Source organism: Poromitra crassiceps, assembly GCF_964638095.1.
Source record: "Poromitra crassiceps genome assembly, contig: HAP1_SCAFFOLD_136, whole genome shotgun sequence".
Classification (NCBI taxonomy): domain Eukaryota; kingdom Metazoa; phylum Chordata; class Actinopteri; order Beryciformes; family Melamphaidae; genus Poromitra; species Poromitra crassiceps.
Genome location: NW_028152226.1, coordinates 324,319 through 339,733, shown reverse-complemented (window position 1 = coordinate 339,733; position 15,415 = coordinate 324,319). Strand labels below are relative to the sequence as shown.

General features: G+C 43.6%; 3 protein-coding genes across 3 annotated transcripts in view; all 3 read right to left on the bottom strand.

Annotated features, from left to right (window-relative positions):
- Positions 1–15,415, bottom strand: part of LOC310770629 (two pore channel protein 2-like) — a gene marked incomplete at both ends in the record, with an annotated part of 51,436 nt that overhangs the window by 17,927 nt on the left and 18,094 nt on the right. The window contains 6 exons of the mRNA XM_083663373.1: positions 549–630; positions 1,113–1,204; positions 2,139–2,203; positions 3,642–3,707; positions 3,831–3,930; positions 4,187–4,259. Of these exons, the coding sequence (XP_083519499.1) occupies positions 549–630; positions 1,113–1,204; positions 2,139–2,203; positions 3,642–3,707; positions 3,831–3,930; positions 4,187–4,259 (478 nt within the window). The remainder of the gene's footprint in view (positions 1–548; positions 631–1,112; positions 1,205–2,138; positions 2,204–3,641; positions 3,708–3,830; positions 3,931–4,186; positions 4,260–15,415) is intronic.
- LOC310770623 (two pore channel protein 2-like) lies at positions 5,726–9,055 on the bottom strand (the record flags this gene model as incomplete). The annotated part of the gene is made up of 5 exons (XM_083663370.1): positions 9,018–9,055; positions 6,598–6,687; positions 6,055–6,174; positions 5,893–5,952; positions 5,726–5,743 (listed from the first exon to the last, which is right to left on the bottom strand). The coding sequence occupies exons 1-5, from the start codon at positions 9,048–9,050 to the stop codon at positions 5,726–5,728; spliced, it is 321 nt and encodes a 106-aa protein (XP_083519496.1). The 5' UTR covers positions 9,051–9,055.
- LOC310770622 (two pore channel protein 2-like) lies at positions 10,186–13,272 on the bottom strand (the record flags this gene model as incomplete). The annotated part of the gene is made up of 5 exons (XM_083663369.1): positions 13,221–13,272; positions 12,865–12,964; positions 12,676–12,741; positions 11,173–11,237; positions 10,186–10,281 (listed from the first exon to the last, which is right to left on the bottom strand). The coding sequence occupies exons 1-5, from the start codon at positions 13,251–13,253 to the stop codon at positions 10,186–10,188; spliced, it is 360 nt and encodes a 119-aa protein (XP_083519495.1). The 5' UTR covers positions 13,254–13,272.

Below are 15,415 nucleotides of genomic sequence, written 5' to 3'. Positions count from 1 at the left end.
CAAAATGTAATATACTACATATTACTAGTTACTTACATTTGAAAGTAATAAGTTACTTTACAATATTACTTTCTGTGTAGAGTAACTCGTTACTTATTACACTACTTTTGCATTACTTTCATCAAAACAACAGCAGCAGCAGAATGACCCTGAACACCCCGAAAAATAATTTCAACCACCTTGAAGTCAGTGTAAACAATCCAAAATTCTAAATGTTATTCTTTTCCTTTGTTATTGTCATCTATAGTGGTTATTTGCATAAAAACACATAGTTTGATTAGGAAATGATTGTTTCTTTTTTAAATATGTGCTTTAATTTAATAAAATGTAACTCAATTTGTAACTTGAGTTACTTGACAAAGTAACTGGTATAATATTACCGAAATCCTATAAGTAATAAGTTACTGAGTTACTGCTAAAAGTAATATATTACATGTAATATGTTACTTTTGTAATGAGTTACCCCCAACACTGGAAAGTGGTATAAGTCGCAGTGTGTATGCAGCCCTGCCCACTCCCCCTGCTGGACAGTGTGATATAGCTGTAACCTTGATGATGGCCACTCTGTAGTAGCTCTTCATGTGGACCCTGGACATCACCTCCAGCACCGCATCCACACGCACACGCTCTCTGATCAGACACACACACACACACACACACACACACACACACACACGTTTGGTTCATATCAGCTGGTAGTAACAATCACCTACACCACTCGTGTTTGGTTCATATTCTGACCTTCAGCATGTCAGCTGCGTAACAGGGAGCAGCTTGCCACCAAATTGTGTTACCATTTGTTGCTATATATGGTTTTATCTTGTGACTATACGAGTGCTCCTGACTGAACTCCATTTCTATGTTACTGTTTATTCCATCAGACTGTAATGACATTATGTTAATTACTTTCGCTACAGCATTCATTAGAGCTGCACTAAGCAGAAGTAACTGTTTAAAATTCATACTCTCCAGTTTCTGGACCAGTGTGAGAAAGTCTCTTTCCAAAATCTCCTGGTTGCAACTGACAATGCCACATACCGCTAATGTAAGAACTTGTGAAAATGTGATAAAATAGCCTTCTAATTAGTCAAATCTGCGTGCGTGTGTCTTACATAGCAGCACGGCCTGTCCCCTGGCAGCTGAGGACCTGGAAAGCAGCTCTGATTCCCAGCCGCCTCCTGATGATGGACGTCTGGACTGACATCTGCATCAACACGCAGGGACAGACGGGTTAGATCAGCTGTTTTATGTCCAAAATCAAAAAGACATATTGTCCCTCTTACCTGTATATTACCTGTAGTGCTATTTATCCATCTAGAATAGATCTTACCTGTAGTGCTATTTATCCATCTAGAATAGATGGTTTTGGTGTGAGTTGGCGAGTTTTGGAGATATCGGCCATAGAGATGTCTGCCTTCTCTCCAATACAATGGAACTGGGTGGCACTCGGCTTGTGGTGCTCAAAGCGCCCCCAAAAATTACTTTTGAAAAACGTAACAATAATGCCTCTCCAGAAATCATTCCCCGGTTACTCAAGATAAGCCACAGACCTTTTTGTGAGCACTTTCATCAGGGAAATATTTTCTTTAGTCCGATATTTCCAAAACTCACCCCAATTGATCTCGATGGATAAATAGCACTACAGTTAAGAGGAGAGATATGTATTTTTGATTTGGGGGTGAACTGTCCCTTTAATTCATGGAGGAGGTGTAAGGTCGCGACATTCGTGGGAATGTGTGTAACTGTGTAAACTAGCGTGGGGCTAGCAACCCCACCCCAGAAGAACCCACTTGCTACAGAAAATGCAATAGGAGCCTGTTGGCTTTGTGTGGCTGCGGCCCTATGCTCCACTTAGGAGCCTACGGGGGGGGAGGAGGAGGAGGAGGAGGAAGAAGAAGAAGAAGAAGAAGAAGAAGAAGAAGAAGAAGAAGAAGAAGAAGAAGAAGAAGAAGAAGAAGAAGAAGAAGAAGAAGAAGAAGAAGAAGAAGAAGAAGAAGAAGAAGAAGAAGAAGAAGAAGAAGAAGAAGAAGAAGCCTCAACTCTCCCTGGATAATTAAAGCATCACAAAAAGCTGGGATTGAAGATGTGATGTTCCTTCAACAGCATGATCTCCTCTGGATGGAAGATGTGGGACTCACCAGTAAATATCCCCTGAACTGGTTGTAGATGATGGCCGTCAGTAAGTTCATCAAGAAATACGTTCCTGGAGAAGAAGAAGCAGAAGAAATTCCCTTTTATACACAACACTGTAAACCCTATTGTATTCAACATGTCCTCATACTGAAACAACAGAATGAGTCGGTTTACAATGACTCCCAAAACGACCGATGAGAGAAACGGTGCGTGCAGGTCATACGCCTCACGTGGGACATGGTTAATTTGAAGCATGTCACGTCGGTTAACGGTTACTTTTTTAAGCAACGAAAACAACCTGGTTAAGGTTCAAAACAGACTTCAGGAGGGTCTCTTGTGACAAGGAAGTTGAAAGACAAGGAAGTTACCGCTCCACCCATCCCACCCCTTCACCCTCATGTGTCAGCGAGCTATTTCAATAGACTGTTGTTACGGTCGCCGCTACTTCCTGGTTACAGCTCCCGACTCTGGCGTATGCACTGCACGCATGCACTTACTCACCCCACCACTAGAGGTTGCATTCGTAAACATTGATTGTTTTAACCAGCTTGAACTGTGCAATATCTGACTTATAGCCTTGTTTACAATCTAGTGTGGTTTACATATACTTTGTCTGTACATAGATATACAATTAGTATTATTATTATTTTCTCCTATACACATGTTTATAACGGTCACTCTACATCACACTTACTGTATATAATGTAAATAGCAGTTAACTTGCTTTATGTACCTTTGATCGCTGTCCTTGTTTGTGGTTTTAGCTTGTATGCATATATTTTCTTTTCCCCTTGTAAGTACATTGAGAGCAACGTATTCACCTTATGTAGCCACACCCATTTGACCCGGTTGTGTGGCCGCGTCAAAACTTCCGGCTAAAAATAAAATAAAATAAAATGGCTGGCTGCTCCAATATCAGCAGTAACTCTGAATTAACTAATAATTTAGCCAATTGTATGTAACATACCAAATAAAAGCAAACGGCAATGTCTAAGAATGCAACGCCATGTAACTGGCTCATTAAGTCTCGCATTCCAGGGAATTACGTTAACGTCTGCGGGTCTTATGGACGTAAGTGGCTCGAGCGCTCGGAGGAGAGAAAACTATCTGAAGCTTTCTTTGTTGGAGTCCAGGTATGTTTTACAAGAAAGTGCTCGTCATTGTCGACGATAACGTTATCTGACCTGGCTAACAGTGGATACTCGCTTGCTTGCTGTGTACCGAGCTCAAAGTAGTAGGCTACGTTCTTTATTTTACCCCCTGCACTGTCCGCTCCAAAAACAACTCTCTTATTTTGCGCCGTGACCGCCGGAAGTGTTAACAGGACCCGGAAGAATTTGGCCCACTGTAAGGTCTGAACATAAGGTGAATCCCGGAGTCAAATTCCTTGTATGTCTACATACTTGGCCAATAAAGCGGATTCTGATTCTGATTGAAAATCGACCAATGCGGTCGTCTTCCTTGTGATGATGACGGTGACGATGTACACAATAATGATCAATGCTTACCAATCACACTGAAGGTGATGAAGAAGATGGAGTAGGCCCTGTTTAAGGAGTAGGCAGGGATCATCACTGTAACAGGACAAAACAGACGGCTTTAAGACCGTGGTTCAGTTCTGAAGCAGCACAGAATATCAAACAGTTCCAATTTAAGCGCTAGGTGTTTGGATCATCTGAGCGCTGGAGCAGCGGTACCGTCTGGGTTGTTGGCCGTGGTGAGCAGCACCAGCAGAGAGGTGAGGGAGCGAGGCAGGTCTTTGAAGTACAGCTCCCACTCCCCGTTCTTCTTCGGATCCTGGAGGCCACAGAGAGGACGAGAAGAAGACGGACGGAGATGGAGATAATCATTTGAGACGTTGAAAAGGAATTATTGAATTAGTTTATGGCCCCCTTATCACAAGCATTTCTCAAAGGGCTTCACATAAGCGTCATCACAGTCACAATGCTACATGATATATCGACACACAACCTAAGTTACATAGATCATACATCATATACTATACATTTGACTAGCGTGGTGGTGTGGGCGTGGTCAGGTCAGGTGAGCTCACCTCCGTCTTAACAAACAGCAGCATGCCGATCATGGTGAAGAGGCAGAGGTGCACCGCCAGCAGCAAGATCACGCTGCAGATACACACACACACGCATGCACACACACGCATGCACGCACACACACACACACACACACACACACACACAAGCACGCACAAACACACACGCACGCACAAACACACACGCACAAACACACACGCATGCACGCACAAACACACACACACACACGCACGCACAAACACGTACACGCATGCACACACAGAAAAGGTTGAGGTTGATTCAGGGTAGAACGAACAACAGGTCAGGCTATGCAGTGAAGCCAGAGTATCTCATTATGTGTCTTGTTGGGTCAGGCTATGCATTGAAGCCATAGTATATCATTATGTGTCTCGTTGGGTCAGGCTATGGGGAAGTGAGAATGCTCTCAACTCAAGTAGATGCTTGGTTTTTCACTTGACGAGTGGTAAAATGTGATTTAAACCGACTGTAGTAAGAAGTTCGGCGGTCTGCATTTTTTGTATTTAGTTCCTTTAGGTTCACACACTGTTCTGTCAAATTATAAGCCAATCAGGTCTGCAAAACAAAAGTCACATGACTCAGAAGTAACTCGATCATTGGACAGAGTTTTAGTGACCTGTCATTCTGCCAGGTTAGAGATTTTGCCAGTGGAGGGGAGGGATTCAAAACAAACCTGTAACTTTAGCTACATGTAGGCATAATGGACTAGTCTGTGCGCATAATGGACTAGTCTGTGCGCATAATGGACTAGTCTGTGCTGTGTTGCTCTTCTTCGTTGGTGTTCACACAAATTAAGAACACATACTGTATGAGCATCTGTCCAGACTTCATTGTTATGCAAGGCTTTCCAGGTATGGGGAAATGCTGGCTGTCAGCTGTTTCCTGATACCAGTAAAGCCTGCCTTAAGGCTGGCTCACACTACAGGATTTTCGGGCCGATTTATGCCCGATTCACCCCTCCCGAGAATCGGAGGAGAAATCTGGCCTGGCAGCTTGCCAAGCTTGGTCGGGCCCGACGTTCGGCACCGATTATCTTGTAGTGTGAGCTGTTTGCAGATCCAATCTTAAGCCTCCCGATCTGCTCAAAGCCTCATCGGGGCCGTCCCGATCATATCATGTTTGATATTTAGGACTGAAAATCTGCGCGAATACATCATTCTGCTGCTGCGCGAGACTCCCGTCGTTAATTGACGCGGCTCATTTGATGCGCTGCACTGCAGGCATTATAGGCTACCAAATACCAACAGCACAGAACCACGAGTATTTGGGGGAAAATGTCACTCATTTATATCACAATGAATGACCAATGAATAAAAAGTTGTTATATCGTAGTTTTGAGCCCCTGCCAGTCAGAGGCTGTAATCTACCTGTCTATCAGCCAGGCAGTGTGGGGGGAAAAGGCATTGCTGCTGCGGGAAGCAATCCAGTCTATCCAAACTTTTGTGTGAGAGGAAAAGAGAAGGCTTCTCGTGTGAACGGTTAGGTGTCAGTTCAGCCTGTGCCTGCTTCACGCTTCAGCTCTACTTACGTTCGGCGTCCTGTGTATACAAGGGTGGGCCGTGTAACAAGGGCTTAGACCGGCACCCTGAGTCAAGGCAGCAGAGCATGTGAGCTGAGTGTTCATCATTAACCAACTTCAAAACGTCCACATGACAAAAAAAACACAAAGAACACAACAGCTGCTAACCTCCATGTTGTAGTCGTTTCTCTCGGCAATGGACTTGTCAGCGTTCAACACCAGGACGGTCTGAAACACACGCAAAGGAAACATTATAGGGTATGTTAGTCAGCTTGGTCTGTGTGTGTGTGTGTGTGTGTGTGTGTGTGTGTGTGTGTGTGTGTAACTTACGCCTATGCAGATGACGTTGGCCAGTGCCACCGCGTTGCCGACTATAGTGAAATAGTAGTGACTGAAGACCATCTGGAGCTTCTGCAGGACTGGAGAGTTGTACTGGGGCAAGGGAGGGTGCTGTGGACACACGCACACACACACACACACACGCGCGCACGCACACACACACACACACACACACACACACAGAGATTCAGTGGCATATATTACAGATCTCGAATTAGAGTAAATCTTGGGTTTTTTTATTTATTGAGGGCAAAACAGACGCGTTTCAGCCTTAAGCCATCATCAGTGTACATCAGAACATGTATGTACACTTATGTACGCTGATGATGGCTTAAGGCTGAAACGCGTCTGTTTTGCCCTTAATAAATAAAAAAACCTCAAGATTGACTCTAATTCGAGTGCTGTTGCCTACCTCTGTTTCTGTGATCTCCCTGCAACCTGCACCGATTGAGCTGCCTAAGACCTGGAGCTGTGCGAGCTATTCCCTTGCTGTATATTACAGATCGCAAAGTGAAATGAAATGTTAAATTGTACCTCTTTCATGCGATCTTTATCCAGCTCGTCAAACAGCTTCCTGAAGTCGTCTCGGTCCATGTAGCCCACGGTGGAGTACGGCTGCACCACCTGGAGGTGTGGGGAGGCACAAGAAAAACATAATTGACTGATTAAATGAACAAACCTAGGTGATACGTCATATCTGCAGCAGGTCGTTAAAAGATTTTAATACATCTTAAAATAATTAAATTATTATTGAAATTGAAGGTCTTAACACATTGAGTGCCAAGGACGTCTGTGGACGTCCTAAAAAAAAGTAACGAGGAGTGCCAAGGACGTCTGTGGACGTCCTAAAATCATAATTCATATTATTCCATAATTCTGCTGTTTAAGGTCGTACCTAGCCAGTGAGCATGAATCCCTTCAAGGGATCACACGGCGCCACCTTAAACATCGTCACAGGAGCTGCTCCACCCACCTCAGATCCTTTACTTTGTACAGGAGACAGCGGAGAAAGCCGTGATGAAAGTGGAAACCGATGCATGCTTTCTGCCAGAGCCGTATATATTACTCTGTCTACAGCGAGAGTGGGCTCGGCTGCATCCGCGCTCACAACTGAGCTCTTATGCTTCTATCTATCTCCACACGATTTCCTAGAAAGGCAGCATCCGAAGCGAACGGCCAAGCCTTTTCGTTCAGTCGCGTTTGCCAGCGCGCATCATTTCCTTGATGGGCGCTGGGATCTGTCCGGGGCAAAAACGGAGTCGAGAAAGCAAACTCTGTGCGTGTGGGAGGAGCCCGCAGCTCAGAGGTGGAGAGGGGGGGGGGGGGGGGGGGGGGGGAGAGAGGGGTGTGTGGCACACAGGCTGCACAGAAACCACACCACACGCCACCACATCAGAAAACACCAGCCAGAGTCAGTGAATGTGCTCGAAATTAGAGTGCAAAAGGTATTCATAAAAGGGACTATATCTTGGAAAGTAAAAAAAAACGACAGAAAACCCTTGAAAGTGCACTTTTTTGAGAGGCTGTCATTTCATAATGGAACTGTCTAGAAACAAAATTTCTTCTTTGGAAGAAGCAGGAGTGTTCAATGTTTCATTAAAGTCCAGCCCCGTTAATATAGCCATAATAGAAAAAATTCTATAGCTGTTTTCAACTGAATGGAAGTGAATCTGGCACAGGCTCCAGACAATTTTACTGAAGCGCTGTGGCACTCAATGTGTTAAGAAGAAAAGTAAAAAAAAACATATGAATGCCTTAAAAACGTATTACCATGTAAGTACAGGTTTCCTTGTGTGGCCTGTGCTGTACAATACTGTACTGTATGTATCTTATCTTCTTTACGAAACATAATTTGATGTCATGTCCCATAACAATCCATTTCCTGCTATGCTTTTTCTTATCCTGAACATTTATAAATTAGTTTCACAGCTTTCATTTCAAGCAGGCCCCCCCCCCATTAGTTTCCTTATGTGGGTTTTATATTTGGTCGTGAATTCCACGTAGTCTAAAAAGGTCTTTAAAAGTCAATTCAATTAGTCTCTCTCACACCTGTACCTGCAGGGGTGTTCTTCTCTCTCAGACCTGCACCTCATTCAGTGAAATACCCCTTTCAGACCGAGGTCCAACAAGGCTTATTCCCAGGTTGATTTTGTGTTTGAAAGGACAAGGGTTGATTTCAGTGTGAACGCCACCGCCCAGGTTGCTAAGAACCGGGGCGGGACAAAAGGCTAGCAGCAAGGTTAGCGTTAGCTGCAAACCGTTGCAAGAGCCTTGAGACACACACACACACCTTTCACCGCACAGTGAAGCGCTGCATTTAGGACGCGTTGTGACAGCGAAACAATATGGCGGGCTGTCCGTTTCCAGCCTGACTTACCGTAATTGGATTGAATTGATTGGATTAACCCCGTGTTGACTGACTTGGTGTGAACTGACAAAAGAAGGGTTGAATGTGGGTAAAAGCACCCCTGGTCATTGGTGTGAAAGTAGCAGTGTTGGGCAAGTTACTTTCAAAATGTAATATACTACATATTACTAGTTACTTGCATTTGAAAGTAATAAGTTACTTTACAATATTACTTTCTGTGTAGAGTAACTCGTTACTTATTACACTACTTTTGCATTACTTTCATCAAAACAACAGCAGCAGCAGAATGACATCGCCGCCCCTGAACACCCCGAAAAATAATTTCAACCACCTTGAAGTCAGTGTAAACAATCGAAAATTCTAAATGTTATTCTTTTCCTTTGTTATTGTCATCTATAGTGGTTATTTGCATAAAAACACATAGTTTGATTAGGAAATGATTGTTTCTTTTTTAAATATGTGCTTTAATTTAATAAAATGTAACTCAATTTGTAACTTGAGTTACTTGACAAAGTAACTGGTATAATATTACCGAAATCCTATAAGTAATAAGTTACTGAGTTACTGCTAAAAGTAATATATTAACCTTGATGATGGCCGCTCTGTAGTAGCTCTTCATGTGGACCCTGGACTAGGGATGGGCATTTCTAGCAAAAACACTATTCGAAATTCGCTGGCCAAATTCGAATTTAATTCGAATTTCGAAAATAAAAATAAAAATGTTAAAAAAAAATTTTTTTTTTTTGTGAGTGAAATGTTGCATTGTCTCCCCTGATTCTAAGTCTACGGCTTTATTAATTAATATAAAAAGCTTCTGCTGTGGATTTTTAGCTCAAACAAGCATTGCACCACTGAAGTAAAGAACATGTTACATGACATTGACATTTTCGAAAATAAAAAACAGTTTTGACAATCATGAGTGGTTCATTAAATATTTAGTAGGCTCAGGTCTGAGTGCCAAAGGGGTGCCAAAGTCACCCCCTCTCCCTCTTCATGGGATTTCATCCGCCATTCATTTTTCCATAAACCTTGCTTAAAATGCTTATAAAAATAGTTTTACTTGTCTTATACTTAGAATCAGGGGAGACAATGCAACATTTCACTAAAAAAAAATTTTTTTTTTTTTTTTTTTTTTTTTTTTCGAATTTCGAATTTCAATAATAAAAGTCGACCTTGATAATAACAACGATTATTCGAAAATTCGAAATTCGATGCCCATCCCTACCCTGGACATCACCTCCAGCACCGCATCCACACGCACACGCTCTCTGATCAGACACACACACACACACACACACACACACACACACACACACACACACGTTTGGTTCATATCAGCTGGTAGTAACAATCACCTACACCACTCGTGTTTGGTTCATATTCTGACCTTCAGCATGTCAGCTGCGTAACAGGGAGCAGCTTGCCACCAAATTGTGTTACCATTTGTTGCTATATATGGTTTTATCTTGTGACTATACGAGTGCTCCTGACTGAACTCCATTTCTATGTTACTGTTTATTCCATCAGACTGTAATGACATTATGTTAATTACTTTCGCTACAGCATTCATTAGAGCTGCACTAAGCAGAAGTAACTGTTTAAAATTCATACTCTCCAGTTTCTGGACCAGTGTGAGAAAGTCTCTTTCCAAAATCTCCTGGTTGCAACTGACAATGCCACATACCGCTAATGTAAGAACTTGTGAAAATGTGATAAAATAGCCTTCTAATTAGTCAAATCTGCGTGCGTGTGTCTTACATAGCAGCACGGCCTGTCCCCTGGCAGCTGAGGACCTGGAAAGCAGCTCTGATTCCCAGCCGCCTCCTGATGATGGACGTCTGGACTGACATCTGCATCAACACGCAGGGACAGACGGGTTAGATCAGCTGTTTTATGTCCAAAATCAAAAAGACATATTGTCCCTCTTACCTGTATATTACCTGTAGTGCTATTTATCCATCTAGAATAGATCTTACCTGTAGTGCTATTTATCCATCTAGAATAGATGGTTTTGGTGTGAGTTGGCGAGTTTTGGAGATATCGGCCATAGAGATGTCTGCCTTCTCTCCAATACAATGGAACTGGGTGGCACTCGGCTTGTGGTGCTCAAAGCGCCCCCAAAAATTACTTTTGAAAAACGTAACAATAATGCCTCTCCAGAAATCATTCCCCGGTTACTCAAGATAAGCCACAGACCTTTTTGTGAGCACTTTCATCAGGGAAATATTTTCTTTAGTCCGATATTTCCAAAACTCACCCCAATTGATCTCGATGGATAAATAGCACTACAGTTAAGAGGAGAGATATGTATTTTTGATTTGGGGGTGAACTGTCCCTTTAATTCATGGAGGAGGTGTAAGGTTGCGACATTCGTGGGAATGTGTGTAACTGTGTAAACTAGCGTGGGGCTAGCAACCCCACCCCAGAAGAACCCACTTGCTACAGAAAATGCAATAGGAGCCTGTTGGCTTTGTGTGGCTGCGGCCCTATGCTCCACTTAGGAGCCTACAGGGGGGGGGGGGGGGAAGAAGAAGAAGAAGAAGAAGAAGAAGAAGAAGAAGAAGAAGAAGAAGAAGAAGAAGAAGAAGAAGAAGAAGAAGAAGAAGAAGAAGAAGAAGAAGAAGAAGAAGAAGAAGCCTCAACTCTCCCTGGATAATTAAAGCATCACAAAAAGCTGGGATTGAAGATGTGATGTTCCTTCAACAGCATGATCTCCTCTGGATGGAAGATGTGGGACTCACCAGTAAATATCCCCTGAACTGGTTGTAGATGATGGCCGTCAGTAAGTTCATCAAGAAATACGTTCCTGGAGAAGAAGAAGCAGAAGAAATTCCCTTTTATACACAACACTGTAAACCCTATTGTATTCAACATGTCCTCATACTGAAACAACAGAATGAGTCGGTTTACAATGACTCCCAAAACGACCGATGAGAGAAACGGTGCGTGCAGGTCATACGCCTCACGTGGGACATGGTTAATTTGAAGCATGTCACGTCGGTTAACGGTTACTTTTTTAAGCAACGAAAACAACCTGGTTAAGGTTCAAAACAGACTTCAGGAGGGTCTCTTGTGACAAGGAAGTTGAAAGACAAGGAAGTTACCGCTCCACCCATCCCACCCCTTCACCCTCATGTGTCAGCGAGCTATTTCAATAGACTGTTGTTACGGTCGCCGCTACTTCCTGGTTACAGCTCCCGACTCTGGCGTATGCACTGCACGCATGCACTTACTCACCCCACCACTAGAGGTTGCATTCGTAAACATTGATTGTTTTAACCAGCTTGAACTGTGCAATATCTGACTTATAGCCTTGTTTACAATCTAGTGTGGTTTACATATACTTTGTCTGTACATAGATATACAATTAGTATTATTATTATTTTCTCCTATACACATGTTTATAACGGTCACTCTACATCACACTTACTGTATATAATGTAAATAGCAGTTAACTTGCTTTATGTACCTTTGATCGCTGTCCTTGTTTGTGGTTTTAGCTTGTATGCATATATTTTCTTTTCCCCTTGTAAGTACATTGAGAGCAACGTATTCACCTTATGTAGCCACACCCATTTGACCCGGTTGTGTGGCCGCGTCAAAACTTCCGGCTAAAAATAAAATAAAATAAAATGGCTGGCTGCTCCAATATCAGCAGTAACTCTGAATTAACTAATAATTTAGCCAATTGTATGTAACATACCAAATAAAAGCAAACGGCAATGTCTAAGAATGCAACGCCATGTAACTGGCTCATTAAGTCTCGCATTCCAGGGAATTACGTTAACGTCTGCGGGTCTTATGGACGTAAGTGGCTCGAGCGCTCGGAGGAGAGAAAACTATCTGAAGCTTTCTTTGTTGGAGTCCAGGTATGTTTTACAAGAAAGTGCTCGTCATTGTCGACGATAACGTTATCTGACCTGGCTAACAGTGGATACTCGCTTGCTTGCTGTGTACCGAGCTCAAAGTAGTAGGCTACGTTCTTTATTTTACCCCCTGCACTGTCCGCTCCAAAAACAACTCTCTTATTTTGCGCCGTGACCGCCGGAAGTGTTAACAGGACCCGGAAGAATTTGGCCCACTGTAAGGTCTGAACATAAGGTGAATCCCGGAGTCAAATTCCTTGTATGTCTACATACTTGGCCAATAAAGCGGATTCTGATTCTGATTGAAAATCGTCCAATGCGGTCGTCTTCCTTGTGATGATGACGGTGACGATGTACACAATAATGATCAATGCTTACCAATCACACTGAAGGTGATGAAGAAGATGGAGTAGGCCCTGTTTAAGGAGTAGGCAGGGATCATCACTGTAACAGGACAAAACAGACGGCTTTAAGACCGTGGTTCAGTTCTGAAGCAGCACAGAATATCAAACAGTTCCAATTTAAGCGCTAGGTGTTTGGATCATCTGAGCGCTGGAGCAGCGGTACCGTCTGGGTTGTTGGCCGTGGTGAGCAGCACCAGCAGAGAGGTGAGGGAGCGAGGCAGGTCTTTGAAGTACAGCTCCCACTCCCCGTTCTTCTTCGGATCCTGGAGGCCACAGAGAGGACGAGAAGAAGACGGACGGAGATGGAGATAATCATTTGAGACGTTGAAAAGGAATTATTGAATTAGTTTATGGCCCCCTTATCACAAGCATTTCTCAAAGGGCTTCACATAAGCGTCATCACAGTCACAATGCTACATGATATATCGACACACAACCTAAGTTACATAGATCATACATCATATACTATACATTTGACTAGCGTGGTGGTGTGGGCGTGGTCAGGTCAGGTGAGCTCACCTCCGTCTTAACAAACAGCAGCATGCCGATCATGGTGAAGAGGCAGAGGTGCACCGCCAGCAGCAAGATCACGCTGCAGATACACACACACACGCATGCACACACACGCATGCACGCACACACACACACACACACACACACACACACAAGCACGCACAAACACACACGCACGCACAAACACACACGCACAAACACACACGCATGCACGCACAAACACACACACACACACGCACGCACAAACACGTACACGCATGCACACACAGAAAAGGTTGAGGTTGATTCAGGGTAGAACGAACAACAGGTCAGGCTATGCATTGAAGCCAGAGTACATCATTATGTGTCTTGTTGGGTCAGGCTATGCAGTGAAGCCAGAGTATATCATTATGTGTCTCGTTGGGTCAGGCTATGGGGAAGTGAGAATGCTCTCAACTCAAGTAGATGCTTGGTTTTTCACTTGACGAGTGGTAAAATGTGATTTAAACCGACTGTAGTAAGAAGTTCGGCGGTCTGCATTTTTTGTATTTAGTTCCTTTAGGTTCACACACTGTTCTGTCAAATTATAAGCCAATCAGGTCTGCAAAACAAAAGTCACATGACTCAGAAGTAACTCGATCATTGGACAGAGTTTTAGTGACCTGTCATTCTGCCAGGTTAGAGATTTTGCCAGTGGAGGGGAGGGATTCAAAACAAACCTGTAACTTTAGCTACATGTAGGCATAATGGACTAGTCTGTGCGCATAATGGACTAGTCTGTGCGCATAATGGACTAGTCTGTGCTGTGTTGCTCTTCTTCGTTGGTGTTCACACAAATTAAGAACACATACTGTATGAGCATCTGTCCAGACTTCATTGTTATGCAAGGCTTTCCAGGTATGGGGAAATGCTGGCTGTCAGCTGTTTCCTGATACCAGTAAAGCCTGCCTTAAGGCTGGCTCACACTACAGGATTTTCGGGCCGATTTATGCCCGATTCACCCCTCCCGAGAATCGGAGGAGAAATCTGGCCTGGCAGCTTGCCAAGCTTGGTCGGGCCCGACGTTCGGCACCGATTATCTTGTAGTGTGAGCTGTTTGCAGATCCAATCTTAAGCCTCCCGATCTGCTCAAAGCCTCATCGGGGCCGTCCCGATCATATCATGTTTGATATTTAGGACTGAAAATCTGCGCGAATACATCATTCTGCTGCTGCGCGAGACTCCCGTCGTTAATTGACGCGGCTCATTTGATGCGCTGCACTGCAGGCATTATAGGCTACCAAATACCAACAGCACAGAACCACGAGTATTTGGGGGAAAATGTCACTCATTTATATCACAATGAATGACCAATGAATAAAAAGTTGTTATATCGTAGTTTTGAGCCCCTGCCAGTCAGAGGCTGTAATCTACCTGTCTATCAGCCAGGCAGTGTGGGGGGAAAAGGCATTGCTGCTGCGGGAAGCAATCCAGTCTATCCAAACTTTTGCCGATCTCATGACATGCAGCAGGGAAATATATGTTGGTAGGCCATGTGTTTGTGTTCTCACTTGTACAGACAATAGAGTCGCGTTGTTTACACGCATGCTAACTACCGTGAGATTCATTTGTTTGGCGAGACGGGCATGAAAATGAGGAAACGAGAGAGAGAGGTGAGGTGGGGGCGGAGCGCTTTGGTCACTGCTGGAACCCCAAAAACGAAACAGGTTCGTATGGCCGGGCATCAAGGTGATTATCCTGCCGATAATCTTAATAATATCCTGTAGTGCGTGGTGCGCCACATTTACAAATCTTGTAGTGTGTGCATGTTTGAGATTCTAGGGAAGATAATCTGGGAAGATTCTCCTGTAGTGCGTGTCACAGCCAGATTTCAAAATCGGCTAGGATAGTCAGAATCCTGTAGTCTGAGCCCAGCTTTAGGCGTTGGTGTCGTTGTATGTTGTCACTCCTAACACATTACACAGAGACGCATTTTCAGGCGTCTTGGTGCCGTGAACTGAAGGAGGAAATGCTCCAGATTTTGCATTAAAAAACTGCACTGAAAATGTTATCAACCTAGTATTATCAACTCCATTTGAATTAATATGAACTTTTTTTTTTTAATCTTTTCAAAAGTACAGACTCTAGAAAATGAGTTTTGGAAGCCAGACATCTGAGCAGCAGCAGGTTATTTTGTGATATGAGACAGTAAAAGCATGTGTGTGTGTGTGTGTGTGTGTGTG